The 18,439-nt window shown below is 35.6% G+C and overlaps 1 protein-coding gene across 5 annotated transcripts in view; it reads left to right on the forward strand.

Annotated features, from left to right (window-relative positions):
* Positions 1–17,960, forward strand: part of LOC142644594 (disease resistance protein At4g27190-like) — a 28,304-nt gene extending 10,344 nt beyond the window's left edge. For 2 of the 5 annotated variants that reach the window (XM_075819176.1, XM_075819182.1), the window contains exons 3-6: positions 5,575–5,641; positions 13,123–16,107; positions 16,743–17,324; positions 17,467–17,960. In XM_075819176.1, the coding sequence (XP_075675291.1) occupies positions 13,125–16,064 (2,940 nt within the window). In that variant the 5' untranslated portion in view covers positions 5,575–5,641; positions 13,123–13,124 and the 3' untranslated portion in view covers positions 16,065–16,107; positions 16,743–17,324; positions 17,467–17,960. The remainder of the gene's footprint in view (positions 1–5,574; positions 5,642–13,122; positions 16,108–16,742; positions 17,325–17,466) is intronic. The other 3 variants (XM_075819195.1, XM_075819200.1, XM_075819190.1) reach the window with 3 other exon arrangements.
* The last annotated feature ends 479 nt before the right edge of the window (positions 17,961–18,439 follow it).

The following is an 18,439-nucleotide window of genomic DNA, read 5'->3' on the forward strand; positions in this document are numbered from 1 at the left end:
TACTTTGGGTTGATGTGATTAAGTTATATTTTTTCTTTTCTTTGATTTCATAAATATTATCCTATTGCATTATGTATAAAGATAGTATATGAGAATATAATGTTATTTTATTACATAATATAATATGACTTGGATAATTTGGTGTTTATTATAATATTTTTATTTTTACTTTTTTTTCTTCTCATATTATTTTCCATTTAAATTTCTTGTTATTCTCTCACATTCTCTCTTGAAACATGGTTATTCTCTCTCTCTCTCTCTCTTCATTTTTTTATTCTTTCTTACAACCCTTCTTTACATTGATGAATCATTGTGATTTTTAAAATTCTATTTTGGGTTCATACGTTTTGGTGTTGAATTTTTTAGTTTTCCATTACAAGTAGCATATTTTTCTCTCTTATAGTTTTGGTTTGATTTTTGTTTGAGTTAGTACTTGATTATTTTGGAAGTAAGAATTTGAATTTATATCAAAACACAATCTTGGCTATGCTAATATCAGATTGGCATTTGGTCCATTTCGTCAATTTGGTCCGATTCAGTCTACTTTGGTCAATTTTGGTCTAATTCGGTCTACTTTAGTCCACTTCAATTCAATTAAGTTCATTCGGACTACTTCGGTCAATTCAGTCAAATTCGGTCCATTCAGTCTACTTTGGTTAATTCGGTCCAGTTCGTCCAATCCGGTCCATATTGTCCATTCAGTCCACTTTGATCTATTCGATCTATTCGGTCCAATTTGGTCCATGCGGGCAACCTAAGTCTATTCAGTCCAATTTGGCAAATTCGGTCCAGTTAGGTCTATTAGGTCCATACGGTCCACTTAGGTCTATTCAGTCAAATTTGGTCCATTCCGTCTATTTAGGTCTACTCGGTCCAATTTGGCCAATTCGGTTCAATTAGGTCTATCCGGTCCAATTTGGTCCATACGGTCAGCATAGGCAATTTGGTCCAGTTCGGTCGTTTAGGTTTAATTTAGTCAATTTGGTCCTGTTCGGCCCATTCGGTCCAATCCAGTCCATTCTATCCACTTCAATCTATTCGGTCTAATTTGATCCATTAGGTCCACCTAGGTCTATTCGGTCCAATTTGGCGAATTCGGTCCAATTAGGTCTATTTGGTCAATGCGGTTCACTAAGCTCTGTTCAGTCCAATTTGGTCCATACGGTCCATTTAGGTCTATTCGGTCCATTTCAGTGGATTCGGTCCAATTTGGCCAATTCGGTCCAGTTAGGTCTATTCGGTCTAATTTGGTCCATATGGTCCACTTGGCCAATTCGGTCCAGTTAGGTCTATTAGGACCAGTTCGGTTCAATCCGGTCCATACGGTCCATTCAGTCCACTTCAATTGGACCAAATAACAATTGTTTAATTTTTATAGAGAACAAATTACATATTATATTACAATTACAAAATAATTATTTATTCCCATGCATCGCGTGGGTTTGACAAGTCTATATATATAATACTTGGAGGGAATGATTCCTTCTTCAATGCAGTTAAGATCAGCACCTGAGTCTATTAAGGCGATGACCTTAAATTCAAAATCTTTACTGATGACAATCCTGACTTTGGAATACCATTTGTGGAAGTTAATTCTGCTGATGGTATCTAAGAACTTTTCACCTTAAGCATCTTCAAGATGAGATGAAGTACAAGAAAGTTGAGGAACAACTAACTTGTAAAATCTTCCAAGAAAAGATCAGAAAGTTTGAAGAAGACTTAAGCAGGAAATTTGTTCTGATCTACCCACAGCCTTTTGGCATAGAAAGAGACACGAGGTAGCTCTCCCATATGTCAAAGATTTCAATGAAAAGGATATCCCTACCGAAGCTCGACCTATCCAAATGAACCAAGAACTCATGGATACTTGCAGAGTAGAAATAGAGGACCTCCTAAGGAAAGGAATCATCAGAAAGTCTAGATCACCCTGGTCTTGCCCAGCCTTTTATGTCCAGAAAAACGCTGAAATAGAAAGAGGTGTCCCTAGATTAGTTATCAACTACAAGCCCCTTAACAAAGTCTTAGAATGGGTAAGGTACTCAATTCCCAACAAGAAATACTTAGTCAACAGGCTTAGTAGAGCAGTGGTCTTCAATAAGTTTGATATGAAGAGTGAATTTTGGCAAATACAAATCAGAGAGCCTGATAGGTATAAGACAGCCTTTACTACACCCTTCAGACATTACGAATGGAATGTAATGCCCTACGGTCTCAAGAATGCACCTTCTGAATTCCAAAATATCATGAATTTTCAATCCATTCTCCAGCCATGCAATTGTGTATATTGATGATGTGCTCATCTTTTCAGAATCCTTGGAACAACATCAAAAACACCTAAGAGCATTCCTCCATACCATCAAGCTCAATGATCTTGTTGTTTCAGCTCCAAAGATTAAACTTTTCCAAACCAAAGTTCGATTCTTAGGTTTTGATATTCATTATGGAGTTATCAAACCCATAGAAAGAGCTATTCAGTTTGCGGATAAGTTTCCAGATGAAATTCTAGACAAAATACAGCTTCAAAGATTTCTAGGATCCCTCAATTACATTTCAGATTTCTATCAAAATCTCAGACAGCAGTGCAAACCTCTCTTTGATAGGCTTCGCACCAATCCATCCCCATGGACTCCAACCCATACCACAGTGGTCCAACATATCAAAAAATATGTCAAGTCCCTCCCTTGTCTAGGAATTCCCACAGATAATTCCTTCAAGATTGTCCAAACAGATGCCTCTAACATAGGTTATGGTGGCATTCTCCTCCAGCGTGTTAGTCCCAATTCCCCTGAACAGATAGTCTGTTTCATTCGGGAATATAGACTCCCACTCAGATCAATTATAGTACTATTAAGAAAGAAATATTATCCATAGTACTATGCATCTCCAAATTTTAAAGTGATCTTTTGAATCAAAAGTTTTTAATAAGAATTGATTGTAAATCTGCAAAACATGTTTTAGAAAAAAATGTTCAAAACATTGCATCAAAACAGATTTTTGCAAGATGGCAAGCCATCCTTTCAGTTTTTGACTTTGATTTAGAATTCATAGAAGGAAGCCAGAACAGCATCCATGATTTCCTAACCCGTGAATTTTTGCAGAATCACAGTCAAGATGTCCGAGAAGAAACCCGTACAACCCCAACCCCCAAAACTGCCTAAACAGCAAACACCTGGTGGTACCAGTCAGGCACAAAACCCTGCCAAACTTGTACCAATCACTCGTAGCCAGATTGTACCATTCTCCCCTAGCCAGGCAAAAAACCCTAGCCAGCATGCTCCAGCCTCACCATCAGCCATTGCCAATCGTTATTTGGTTTCAACAATTCCAAAACCAAATTATGAAAGGCCACCTTATGGTCAGCTCAGCTATAGTTCAGCTTTAGCCACCCCAGCACCAAAAGCAATCAACCCTTACTTGGTAGAAGAACCTTTTGGCCCTATCCAAAGGCCTTCATATTCAACCAAGAAAGCAAATTCTTCTTATATTAAGAAATCTTATCTCCAGCATATCTTTTATATTGAGCCCCACTTGGTTCATATAACAGATCCTCTTGCCCTAGCCATGGAAGTTCTGTGACAAGGATGGCATTTCTTACCAAAGCATCCAGAGAAAAATATCAAGTTGTACAAAATCCTCAGCCAGGAAAAGTCTGTTCAATTAGAAAACATCTTCAATAATAGGGACCCCTCAGTAGTCCTCTATCACAAGTTCATCATCACAGGCTTTGTCAGTTGCCAAGATTGGGGCAACATCCTTCTGAATTAAGGACCCTCAAGAATTACAAATCTCCCTTAGGCTCAGCACTCTGTTATAGTTATTATGACTATATTGATGCCTTTGAGAAAGTTCTCTTCATTCAGAATCAGAATTACAACCATTCATGGTTCTTAATGTTTAGCAAAGACTTCTTCGGTCAGCTTCCCTCTTGGTTTCTCAAATGGTGGGAAATGTTTGGATTAATCCCTTAGATTTTTCCGAAACCTTTATAGGATGCCCTGAGGTACTTTGATTCAAGATATAAGACTTCAAGCCATCGCTCTCAGTTTGCGATAATTCTACTTTTTACCCAAAGATTCAGAATCCACTGGATTAGTAAGTGGGATTATAAAATCAATACCAATCTCTTAGACAGGGAATTTTCGGTAAAATGGTGGGACAATCTAAGGATTGAACAAATCATCAAACAAGTCTATAAGAACTATCCTCCTCCAATCCAGCAACCCATTGCTCATAGAACAAGATCTCAGTCCAGCCTAGATTCTGTCCAGATCGCCGGAAAATCTAGCAGAGAATTAAAAGATCTTGCCCAGCAACTCATAGACCGGTCAGAACAACTAGAGACAGAAGAAAAGGTTTCTCGTGCCTCTTTAGAAGCCTCAGTAAACCGATGCCCAATTGACCCCTTGCAGGATTCACAAGATCATTATAGTGGTTACAATTTGGATAGTGATTAAAGCATCTTGACCAAGCAACTCAGGATAAGGTTTCAATTTGGTTACTATTAGCACCAGCCACTAATATGAACAGTACCCGCATCATGAACAGTACCAGCACTCAGCTGATTCCCCGACAGATTACTATTCATCCAACAGCGACAGATGAACAGTAGCCCGAAAAGCAAGGGGACAAGTCACTATTCATTGAACGGTAAAAGTTACTATTCACAATCATTTCACAGACACAATCATTCAGAAGCACTATTTGCTTTTGGTGGAAAGAGTTTTCACCTCAGTAAAAGCATTTCACCGTCCGTGATTCCAGCAATCCTCAGATAGCATCCAAGGCTCCCTCTAGTCTATATAAGGCAGCCAAGACTCCATTCTGAGGCAAGTCCAATTGTAGCATCAATTACCTCAGAGCCAAGATTCCTCACTCAACCTTTAGCATTGTTATAGATGGCAACCACATACACAACCACATACACTTGTATTACCCCAACCGGTTTTCACAATTGTAATCACATGGCCTCAACCGGCCTTTTGTATTTTCCGCACATGGCCTCAACTGGCCTTAGTCTGTAACTTATATATATATATATATTATATAACTGAAGCCTCTAAAACTCCCACAATTTTTCACGTCAGCATAATATTTAAATAAAATTATTTTTGTTTAGTCCAAACTTAATAAGGAGTGAAAATCTATCTCTCTAACAAGTTCAACTTAAACTTAAACTTAAACTCAAATTCAAACTCAAACTCATCATTTTCATTTTTTTTTAAACAAAATTATTTTTGTTTAATTAAAACTTAATAAGGAGTGAAACTTTATCTCTCTAATAAGTCCAACTAAAACACAAACTCAAACGTTAATAATTTATATATAAACAAAAATTCTGATAGGACTAAAAAAAAAAGACTTACGTTGGAAAAAGAAGACACGAATAAAATTTCAATGAATTTTATGTCAAATTTGTTTATATTGTTATTATTAATAAAATTTCAATTCAACATATGTGAATATTTGTTTATACTGTTATTAATGAATTTTATCTTTTATGTCGAATTTTTTATTTGCTTTCATATGTGCTTGAGATTTTCTACTAATAATTTTTTTTTATATTGTACATGGCAGATAAGACATCTTTATTTTTTTGGAGAAAAATCATCTTCCAGCGTAGGGAACGATAAGTTTTTATTTGGTATGTTATATATAAATTTGTTGAATTTGGTTTGGTTTTAAAGTAGAATTTGAGGATTTTATAAATTTTGAAGTTTTTAAGTCTTGAGATTTTAGGTATTTGTGTCTCAGTAGGTTGATCTGAATTCTTCATCTTAAATGCTTTTTATTTAGGTTCATGTGATCTTTTTTTTCTTATTAAAAGTTATGATTTTTGTTAATTAATTATTTGTTTGGATTAATTTCAATTAATTATTTGTTTGAATTCAACATAAAAGATAATAGAATTAGGTATTATAATTTTGATATTGTTCCATATTTTGAATTATCTATATTGTTATTACTACAAGAAAATCATATTACTACTTAAATTTGAAACTTGGTGTGTCTTCCCATATCATGATTTTTGTTTATATATTTGCAGTTTATATTAGTTTTAAGTGTGTGTGTGTATAAAACTATTGAGAGTTTTGTTTTATTAATTTAATAATTGCAAATTACTTAGTAGGTTTCGGTAACTATACATTTGCAACTCAATAATGTTCAAGGTCGTTTTGGTCGCCATCGTAATGGAGATATCTGGAAGGCCGTTCCTCATTGCTTGTTGTGGTGTATTTGGAAGGAGAGAAATAGTAGATGTTTTGAAGACATCGAGAGTTCCATGCCTGATCTTAAGTCTCTTTTTTTCCGAACCTTACTAGATTGGTTCTCTGTGTGGAGAAGCCTTCCTTTTCTTTCTATTTTGGATTTTCTTGATTTTTGTAATGTTCGTCTTTGATTTGTTCTCCCTTGTATACTTCCTGTGTACTTGGGTGACTCTCTCTTTTTTTTAATAAATTTCTTTATTACTTATCAAAAAAAATATTAGACATCTAAACTATGGAAAAGTATAGAAGTTAGATATTTCTTAATTTTTTTTCAGAGTCAATAACTTTTCGTGCATCGCACAGGTTAGCGACTAGTTTTCTTAATAACCAAACCTAGAGTACTAGTGGCAACAAATTAGCTATGCAACAATGAAATTGAAACATCTTTCACTTAAGAAAAAAAAGTAATTTACAAACCTAATGCGAATCAAAGACAATTTAAACAAACATTTAGCATAAATTTATCTAAAATTTCAAAGTCAAATTATATAATTAATTAATTATAGTAGAGGGTAAGGTTAGAGATCTGAGCTATGAAGCACGGGTGTGTTTCCAGATTCGGGTGCGGGTGCGGGACTAGGTAATTTTTGAAAAAGTAGGGTGCGGGTGCGGCGATTAAAAAATTATTAAAAATATTTTTATTTATATTTTCTATATATTTTTACTATTAAAATATTTTTAAAAAACACATTACTATGCCTTGAGTCACAAAACAAAGAAAGAAGAAGGCAAGAAACACAAAACAAAACACAAAACACAAAACACAAAACACAAAAGAAGCAACAAATATTCGTAATAAAATTTAGGAATGATAGATTTAGGATGTTTGGGCCTAATTCAAAGCCGATTTCAGCTGTTCTAGCATGTTTCAAGGCTGATTTCGGCCATTTCAGTCGCCAGCCGATACGACCCGATTTGGCCGTATCGGCCCTACTCTGGCCAATATTGGCCCGGTTCGGCGTGAGTCAAGCCGAGTCGGTGCGAATTCGTGAAAAAGAAACAAAAAATAAAAAGCCTAGACGCAGCACCAACGCGTGGGCAGCCACGTTGGATGCCGCACCCCGCATCGAACTCCGGTGCAGCACCCTCCCAGCCACGTCCGTGCTTCATAGGATCTGAGAGACGAGCCTAAAATAAATTGTAGAGAAGATGAAGCAAAAATAGAAAGCAATAAAGCCAAAATGAATGGAGCCAACTTAAAGGAGGAAGCAGATTGGAGAGAGAGAGGGCAGCAAAGCCGGTGAAGAAACCCATCTCAAAGCAGAGGTTCATTAAGAGTTACTATTGTGGTCTCTTTTGGCTTTCCCTGGCTTATGAACCCTCTCTTTCTCTCTCTACACATCTTTAGTGCCTCGCGACTCTCTCCATTGCAGTATTTTATTTTTACAAAAAAAAAAAAAAAAATACCTGTAACAGATCTGGTGGTACGATGGTTGAGGAAAGCCAGTTTTCTAGTGGTTGGAGATGGATGGTGGTGTTACTCTCAATCTCTCTTGAACCTGTCAGGTTTTTGTATTAAGTTAAATGGTTTTTTTTTTTTTGAAACGTATTAAGTTAAACGGCGTCATCTTATAGGTATGTTTTCATATACAACGTATATTTAGGCAAAAATGGCCAAATACCATCATTGGTCGAAATTATTAGTGTTTTACCACTGTTTGAGAAATAATTAGTGATCTATCACCTTTTTCAAACTTGAGCTTGTGAAACTCGAGTTATACATGTAACTCAAGTTTCAAAAACTCAAGTTCCATTAAAAAATACTAGTGGCACGCACTGACCTAGAAAATTCGAGTTTCATAAACTCGAGTTCCTTGTAAATAAGACCCGAGCTCTATAAGCTTGAATTATATAAAAATTTGAACATAGAACTGGAGGTTTACAAACTCGAGTTCTGTGTAATTTGCATGCTTGAACTTTAAAATTATGTCTTGAACTTTAAGTTTTTTTGGGTTAGATGAGAAGTCACTATTTATGCTCTGAACTTGCAAAATGGAAACAAAGTTTCACACTTTATGCCTAATGCCTTTCTAGATCTGGGCTCTAATGCAGGACTTGGCAGTTTATGGCATTTATTGTGTTTTTAAAATTTTCAAAGATACTATTTACACTGCATTATTAGCATGCAAACCAACATTGACTGACTTTGCTCGTGGAAGACTTCCAGTTATTTAAACTACGTTGATTACAACATTGACAGATTTCACTACTCATTTTTCCTTCGTCATTTGTTCGCAGAATCAACCTTTATATGCAGATGGGCTGGCTTTCATCCTCACACCTAATGAATATGCAAATGAATATGCTATTTTTATTTATCATCCTTTCTTTCTTACATGTTACTCAAGTTTTATAAACTTGAGTAACACATTACAAGAAACTCGAGGTACATGTCAAACTCGAGTTTTTAATTAAAATAATCAACATCAGTGGGTGCCACTGTGCAGATTTTTATGAAACTCAAGTTACATGTCAAACTCGAGTTTTACAAACCCGAGTTTTAAAAAGGTATTAGATCGCTAATTATTTCTCAAACAGTGGTAGAACACTAATAATTTCTACCAAAAATGGTATTTGGCCACTTTTGCTCCGTATATTTATGGGAGGGAAATAAGGATTAGGCTTTTGCTATTATATACACACACACACACCCATCTCTCTCTCTCTCTCTCTCTCTCTATATATATATATATATATATAGCTATTTTTAGAAACATTTTATTGGGAGAATAATAAAACAATAAAGTTGTTGACAGCGTTTTATATTACTCATGAAAGTGGTGTCAAAATTTTCCTATTATGGTTTATTAATAATTGCCCTAAGGGCATCCATTAACATGACCCATATATTTTAAGGTTTGGCTTACCTCCAGTACTTTTTAAACTGGACGTGTTCTTTTGTTTTAAATATATAATGATAAGTGGTAGTAAGTTTTAATCTCCACATTTTATTTAGTTAGTGGATGACGTGGCAGTCTCTCATTAAAATAAAAAGAGATTCCAGTTGAAAAAGTACTGAAGGTAAACCAAACCCTATATATATATATATATATATATATATATATATATATATATATATATATATATATTTCTCTTTTTGATGTTAGGACAATGAATCAGTGATGCAAGACAACCAGAACAAAACTAAATAATGGAAAAATAAAGGGATATGACCTTGAAGTCAGCACTTAGGCCTGACTTGGAGTCAACACCAAGCAGGGAGACCACTAGGAGTCAACACCAGACCAAAGAAAGACCATACGACCATTTTTTCATTCATCAAAAATTTACTATCTGCTCAAGGAGTACAATAGGTTGCTTATAAAGGATTGCTAAACTCTAATTTTAATTGGTTAGGAAACTCTAATTGCCTTATTACAAAAATAACCTTGCTTCCAAATTAAAATACTATAGCCTAATAAACTATTAGGACCTAAAACATAAAAATACAATTGACTTGCAAATATAAATAATATTAAATAATAATTTTCTTGCATCTCCAGCATCATTCTCCTTTGGTTGAAGAAAACCCAACCTCGAGTTTTAAAGCATTGAAGGATTAGGATACTAACAAGTAACACTTGCTTCCAATTTGGAATCACCTTAGGAAGCGTAGAGAAAAGAAAAACCTTGAATTTCACCGTGTCAAACTCTTCTGGAATAACAAAATCAATGTGTGGAATCAACATAATCTTATCTTAAACCATTGGAAGCATTATGTTATCCACTTTCTCCACTTTAGCAAACTATTTGTCTTCATGCACTATGGAAGGCTGATCAAAAACAGATTCATTAGCTTCCAATGTCACATCATGTGCACCCTCTAACATAATACTCTCTGTAGAAACCATCTCTTCACCTTGCTGCTCTTCAAACTTGTCGAGGCATGTACGTTTGTGTCAACATTAGGCTTTGGTGTTGCTTGAGAATTCTCCACGACCAAGATATCATCATCAATGTTATCTTCAATGAGGGTAACTATAAGTTCATTGTGATCAATTATCCTTGGTTTCCCAATTGAATCGGTTTGAGTCTTCATTTGCTTTATCTGAGCAATCCTGTCTTGAACATCTTTCATGAGCTTTACAGATAATTCCTTTAATTCCTTGGTAGATAATTCCTTGATAAATTGTTCAAAAGTGTGCTGAGGACATGAAATGGGATGAGAATTCATCGTATTTGCTTCAACTTGAAAAGTACCACATTGAGATTGGGCTGATATACCCTTTTTTTTTGGGTATTGTGTCAGGAAATGGTGGAGTATTAAAGGTTAAAACAAAAAATCTAGGTGACAAATTACCTTTTAGATGGAGTTGAGGGGTTGCTGGTGGACTTGCTATGGCATGGCGGCGAGCAAGTGATGGTCATGGCAACGCGAGACAAGGATGGAAGGGATCAAAGCTGCTTGCGGTGAGTCATTGCAACTGGGGCTTGCGAGTGTGTATAGCGGTAGTCACGACGGCAAGCAAGAATTGATGGAGGTGGATCTTCGACACGAGGAAGACCAAAAATTAATGAACCAGGGTCAGCGGTGATAGAACTTCTCTGTCTTCGTGGTTGCAACTGGTTTGGTGATTTGAGTATGGGCTTAGGATTTGTTGCCGTTGGGTTGGGGTCTTGGAGTGATTGGGATGTTTGTGTCAAATTGTAAATGGTGGCGATATGATGGTGGTGTTGGCAGGATTTTTTTTTTTGTGGGGTCTTCTAGTGGTGGTAAGAAGCAATGGTGATTGGAATTTCTAATGGGTTGTGACGGTGGTTCAACATTTTTTTTTTCTTTTTGGTTCTGGATTGACTGCGATGATACTTCAAACAGATCGAAGTTTGCTCTGATACCAAAATTGGCGTAGGACAACCACACTATTTCAATGGAACAAGTAAATAACAAAATAAACCCTACGAGTCAGCACCTAAGGGCTACTTGGAGTTAGCACCAAGTAAAAACTGGAGTTGGCGCCAGTGTAAAAGAAACACACGTTGTTTTATAATCCTCAAAATTGTCTTACAATAATAATAAAAAGTGCTTAAATAGCTAACAATAAAATGCATAAAGAAACCCTAATTATTAAATGCTCAGGCTTGCTTAATCTCAAGCCCAATAACTAACAGGCTTCATTCATAAGGCCACAGGTTGGACCATATTCTTTTTGCTCTTCCTCCCATACATGCATATAATAGGGGGCTTGTACCTTGTGTCCACACCAATCAACTTCCAAAGTAAGGGTCGGTATCACAAATCAGAAATGGTTCTCTGTGATCACCATCTAGTTTAACAGTGGAGTACATAAGAGTATCAACAAGACAAGCACCCAAGAGCCTAATTTCATATAGAAGATGAAGTACATACTTCCTTTGACAAAGAGAGATGCCTTTTCTATATTTTATTACACCTTATTGCCTCATAATAGATTATTTTTTACATGGTAACCATTTTTTTTTTATGAGGATTGGGACTGGTATTATTCATTAAGCTGGAAAATCAGAAACAACAAGATTAAAAATCTTTAGTGGAGCAGACAGCATCTAGACTAATAAAGGAAAAGAAATCCTAGTTAAGGCATGAGCAACAGAATTAACATGCCTTCTAATATGAGAGAAAGAATGAACTCGTAAAGAGTTTGTTAAAGACTTAAAATGTCTTTTAACAGATGACCAAGAGACGAGAGGGGAGCCACATCGCTTGACAAAGCCTTAAAAACAGTTTCAGAATCTCCTTCAAAAACAGCCCAGTGATAACCGAGTTCCACAGCTAATTGAACTGCTCTCCTAGCTGCCATCAGCTCCAAGGTTTCCACTGTGGGGGGTAAAGGAATTTTTTTCAGATAAAGTCACTGTCACCTCGCTCCTGCTGTTCCAAAACACAACTCCAATGCCAGCTTCATCTGAATCTTCAAACACAGCTCCATCGTAATTTGCTTTCAACATCTCAAGGTCTGGTGGCTTCTATTTGATTTCTGACCATCGTGATGGAGTAAAGCGAGTCAGATATTTTTGTCCCATTTCTGTCAGCAATACAATGGCCGCCTCGTAGGTCTTCTGAAGTGTGAGTGCTTCCTCATGACACTGAATTTTACTGCATTGAAACCACACGGACCTGGCTATCACGGCAAATAGCTCTAGAGTCTGAAGCTGTTGCCTCACTAACGTGACCAGATCATTGGAATTTGTGAGGTGTGGAAAGTCACGTGGAATCCAAGTAAATTTCGTAATCCAAATACCTTGAATACAATCCCATGGAGCATGCAAAGTATCTTTGGGAGCTTTGTTGCACTGGCTGCACAGGGGATTGTCTATTATTGTACGCTTTCTGAGATTTGTTTTTGTTGGAAGGGCATCAGAGCAAGCACGCCATACTGGTTTAACTTTTCTCTAAAGTTGGGGTATTGATATATAGACCGACTAAATGGAATGAATACATATTTGAAGGAAAAAAGGGCTTTTAATTTACTACTATTTTAGATTTGAAACATTAATTATAAATAACAAATCATCATTTCCTACTTTATTACACGATTAAAAAGATATTTTAAAAAAAAAAAACCCATTAGCCGATCTATGGATAACTCTTCATTGATTAAAATAAGGTCAAAGTCCTTTTCCAATGACTAAGAAAACGATTCTCAAACCAAAAAAAAAAAATGACTGCGAAAACTGTTGTTTTGATTTTGTAATTAAACCATGTGAGTCCCTCAACTAACAATTCAGCGGAATCAAGTTAGCATCTTTTGACATGCCAAAACTCTTGTTTGTCTTGTTACCTACATTTTCATTCTACTTAGCTGAACTGAAAAGTTTTTCTTCATTTTGCATTTTGAGTTTTTGTCAGTATATTAAATTTATATTTGTTCTACCACAGGTATGTTGGTGGCAGCAACTTCTGCTGCAACGTCTGCAGCAGCAGTTGAGGCGTTCAATGAAGGGAAAGAGTTGGTAAGTAAAGTGAAACGGAATGTTGAGTATGCAAATGATTTGGAAAGCAACTTCAAACTTTTAATGGAGAAGGCAGAGAAGTTGTATGCTAGGAAGGAAAGTATAGTTGCTGAAGCAAACAAACATAAGACAAAGCAGTTCACTAGAGAATGCGAAGTTTGGATTTCTAGTGTGATGAAGAGCAAAGAAGAGGTGCAAGAACTGAAAACCAAGTATGATAAAGAAAAAACTAAAAGTAGTAAATTGAAGTTTTTAAAATCTTCACGGGCAAAACTTAGCAAACGCATGGTAGAGAAGTGCGACAAACTACATAGCCTCTGGGTAGAGGGAAATTTTGAGAGAGTATTGGTTGAGAAATTGCCAGAGCGTGTGAGAACTATGAATGCACCCAAAATAGAAGATAAGCCATCTCTCTATGGGTATGTTGAAGAAATACTGGGCCTTCTAAGAGATAGGAACGTAAGAAAAATTGGACTTTGGGGAATGGCAGGAATCGGGAAAACAACAATAATGAAGAACTTAAATAACAATGAAGATATTGCAAAAATGTTTGATATTGTTATTTGGGTCCCTGTATCAAAAGATTTTAGTGTAGGAGAGTTGCAACGTGCAATTACAGATCGGCTAAAATTGAATATGGAAGGCATCACTACCCAAGATGAAATAGCCTGGCGAATATCTTTGGAGTTAGAATGCAAAAGGTATCTACTTCTATTGGATGAAGTTTGTGAGACTCTTGATCTAGATATGATAGGTATTCTTGACAACCAAAAGGATAGCAAGGTGGTATTGGCGACTAGAAACCGTAACATTTGTCGTTTTATGAGCCTTGATGAGTCAATTAATGTGAAACGAATGTCTTCAACTGATGCATGGAAAATGTTCATAGAGAAAGTCGGTCCAAAAGTAAATCTTCCAGGAATTAAATATATAGCCGAGCAAGTTGTTGATCAGTGTTCTGGTTTGCCGCTCTTGATAGATAAGGTAGCAAGCACCTTCAGAAAAAAGGATAACATTTACCTGTGGAAAGACGGTTTAAGGAGTTTGAAGATATGGCCTAATATCAGAACCCAAGGCATGGATGAATTGATTGAGATCTTACAGTATTGTTATAAAGATTTAGAATGCAAGGATCAAAAGGATTGCTTTCTGTATGGTGCATTGTATCCTGAAGAATGTGAGGTATATATAGATTATTTGTTAGAATGTTGGAGAGCTGAAGGTTTCATCTATGATGTCAATGAGTTTAGAGATGCACGTGGCAGAGGGCATACAATATTAGATGAACTTATTGGCTTGTCTTTGCTAGAGAAGAGTGAGAAGATGAATCATGTAAGGATGAACAAAGTGTTGCGGAATATGGCCGTTAAAATTTCTTTCCAAAGTGACCATTTTAAGATTTTTGTGAAAGTCAGAGAGGGGCTCAAAGAACCCCCTAATGCTTTAGAATGGCATAAGGTAAATCGAATCTCCTTGATGGATAACAAATTGTGCACTTTACCAGAAAGTCCAAGTTGCAACAATCTTTCAACATTGTTGCTACAAAAAAATCGTGACTTGGAAAAAATTCCTGATACATTCTTTGAATTCATGCAAAATCTAAGAGTTCTAGACTTACATGACACTAGAATTGCATTATTACCATCATCTATATCTCGCTTGACATGTCTGAGAGCATTGTATTTAAATTCTTGCATTCGTTTAACTGAGCTCCCTGACTTAGATAAATTTGAGCATCTTGAGGTGCTTGATATTCGAGGTAGTGGTATTAATCAATTACCAATTCAGATTAGTTGTTTGGTTCAATTGAAGTGTTTGCGTATGTCATTGCCAAATTTTGACATGGGATGGTCAGAGATGGTTGAATTTCATCGAAATGTCTTTTCAAGTCTTTCTTTATTGGAAGAACTAATGATTGATATGGATCCAAATAATCAAAGGTGGGAGGCAGTTGTTGAGGGTATTATTAAGGGGGTGGCTACCTTGACACGTTTGACTTCGCTCTCAATTTGCTTCCCTAATGTGAATTTTCTCGAGTATTTTATCTCGGCAAGCCCATCGTGGAATGTTGGTCACTTCAGATTCCAATTTTTTGTCGGTTGTCATGACTCAAACAGTTATAAAATGTTTGATCATTCTGAACTTCAAAGGTATTTTAAGTTTGTAAATGGTGAAGGTGTAAATACTTCAATTTCAAAGGTGCTTGAAGAAACTGATGTATTTGAATTGGTTGGCCACAAAGGAGCTTCAAATCTATCAGATTTTGGTATCGAGAGTATTAACAAGATGAGAGTTTGTTTGATTGAAGGGTGTGATGAAATTGAAACAATTGTTGATGGTAATACTGTAGGAATTAATGCATTGAAATGGTTAGAAATGATGAGAATAAATAATGTCTCAAAATTAGAAAGCATCTGGGAAGGTCCTATACATGCGGGAAGCCTAAGCCGACTATCAACTTTAACTTTATGGAGATGTGCGAAGTTGAAAAAGATATTCTCCAATGACATGATTGAACAACTCTTTGAACTTGAACACTTAAATGTTGAAGAATGTCATGAAATTGAAGAGATAATAACAAAGTCTGAGAATCGTGGGTTGGAACCTGAAGTGCTTCCAAAGTTAAAAACCCTTGTGCTCTCTGATCTTCCAAAAGTAAAAAGCATTTGCACTGAGGACTCATTGAAGTGGCTATCTCTAAAGAAGATTAAGATCTCCATGTGCCAATTGTTGAAATCATTACCCTTCAATAATGAGAATGCAACCAATTTGAGATGTATTGAAGCCCATCAATCATGGTGGAGTGAATTGGAATGGAAAGAAGATACTATTAAACAAAGATTGCAGTCTATATGCATCTTCAACTAGCGCCTTTGGTTTCATTCTTCTTCACATTAGTTCTTCTATTGAGGTAACGATAGAAATATTTGCTCCATCAACTTTTGGTTTGCAAGATTTAAAATTTTCATGTTCTTCCCTTTTCGATAATATATATATCATTGTGAGTTTGTCTATCATGTTGACATCACGTGTCATTGTTTAGTATTTGTGATATATACACATATGTTGGACTACAACCTTCCTTATAGGTAGTCATGATTGTCTCAAATATTTAATGAAAACTTTTTAAAATTTAAGTTATACTATCGAAACTCCATCCCTCCTTACCCAACCTAGGTCTCCCAACCCAAGCATTGGTTCTTCAATCTTCAGCATGTAGATGCTGCTATGGTAATGCCTAGGCATGGATTTCCAGGAATTAATTGCCCCTTGCCCTTCTATATCTAGTAAAAATGTTATATCGTTGAAGATAGCAATCTTGCTTTACTCTAATTTTGGGTAGCCAAACCTACCATATATAGGTTTTTTTTTTTTTTTTTTTGAGAATGATATAGGTGTTTTGTTGATTAATCGAATTAGTAATAATGATATTTTAAATAATGAAAAATCTTGTCTCAATATTGAAATATTGCTTCCAAAAAGCATTTGAAAAGGTCTTGTATATGCTGGAAGCATGGCTCAACTAACAATTTTAATTTTATGCAGATATCCAAATTTGAAGATGATATTCTCCAATGGCATGATTGAGTAGGTCTTCATCTTCAACGGTCAAGAATGGATTAATGTCTTGAAATTGAATAGATAATTTATGGGTTCGAATTTTGTGCTTCCAAGTCTGAAGATTTGTGCTTTCTGATCTTCCAAGAGTAAAAAGCATTTGAGTTGATGACTCGTTGAATAAACCGTCTTTACTAATTACTAATGGTTTGATTGGATGACTCATTAAAAAAATGCTACTGAACAACAAAGGTTATGGCCTAATATTTATCTTCAACTAGCCATTCTTCTTCACAACAATTCTCCTAAGTAAGATGGTAGAAATGTTTGCTCCGTCAACTTTTGGTTTGCAAGATTTAAAAATTTTCGCATTCTTTTCTTTTCAAAATAACATATGAATTTGTGTTTGACTATTATCTTGACACGTATTGTTGATGCCAAAAATCACCAGTTGAGTTATTCGTCCAAATCCGGAGCTCTGGAATGTCTTCTAGGATTCTGCAAGAAAAAGAAAGCTGATTGAAGAGACACCACCGGGATGTGGCTGATGGGAGAGCCTCCGATGCTTAAGTTAGTATCAATTTATGTATTTTGTATGTAGATAGTATTTTTTTTGTTTTTTACTCATACCTTAGCAAGTGGACAAATTCCATTTTGTAGGTAGCTTAGTTAGCTGTTGTGCTCATAAATGTCTTCCTTTACATATTTGCAGGTGGTTATTTCCCCGAGTGTTATGGTATTTGTCTTGATGAGAGTTTAAGGCCGATGAGTAATGGTCATCATTTAATGTGTTGAATGTACTTGAGCGGTTGTGTCTTTTTCCTTGATGGTCTACTAATGACACAAGGTTGTCCATTAAGGTGGACAACCTTGATGAATTTTCTAGACTCATCAGTTTCCCCCCATTCCCATGGCTTAAGGAGTTTTCTTGACTTGTTTTTGGAATATCAATATAATTTTTTTAGATTCAAACTTCTTTGTTTTTCATTTACTTTCTTCTTTAGGGATGGTGGTTTATCTGTAATGACTTCTCAATGTCTACCTTTTGAAGGTCTTTTTGGACGTTTAGGGGATCATTAATGATCCCCTAAACATAAGCAAGCCCTAAACGTGAGCAAGCTAGTCTCTTTGGACGACCTTTTGAGTAAACACATGGATTACTGCTTGTTCTTAAAAGCAGGTTGATTGTTTTCGGATGATTATTGGGTGTGTGGGTTACTGCATATAAGCGAGATGATCCTTTTGGTAACTTTAAGACTATCATTGCGATCTTCTTATAGAGTTTTGGACAACCAACGTTTAAAAGCATTGTGATTTGTTGGACGACTGGTGCCTGAGAGTTGTCGTCTTTCTAGACAATCACTTCTTAAAGCAATTTCATTTTCTTCATTGATCATTGCTTACAGGATGGAGCCACGACTTAGAATTAGGGGCAGAAGTATTAAAAAAAAAAATGAAACTTTAAATAAACACTCATTTAATAAACCATCAACAAAATAAAATACACAAAATTATTGTTTTAAAGATATTACAATACAATCATTATACACAATAGACAAACACTATACACACAAGCATTCAACAATTAACCAATAAATTTTAAAGTTACAAATAATCTCTTTAATTTTTTAAAAGATACCAAATTAATATACAATTACAGAAACACTAATGCCTCGTTTGGGAGA

Source organism: Castanea sativa, chromosome 1 (assembly GCF_040712315.1).
Source record: "Castanea sativa cultivar Marrone di Chiusa Pesio chromosome 1, ASM4071231v1".
Lineage (NCBI taxonomy): Eukaryota > Viridiplantae > Streptophyta > Magnoliopsida > Fagales > Fagaceae > Castanea > Castanea sativa.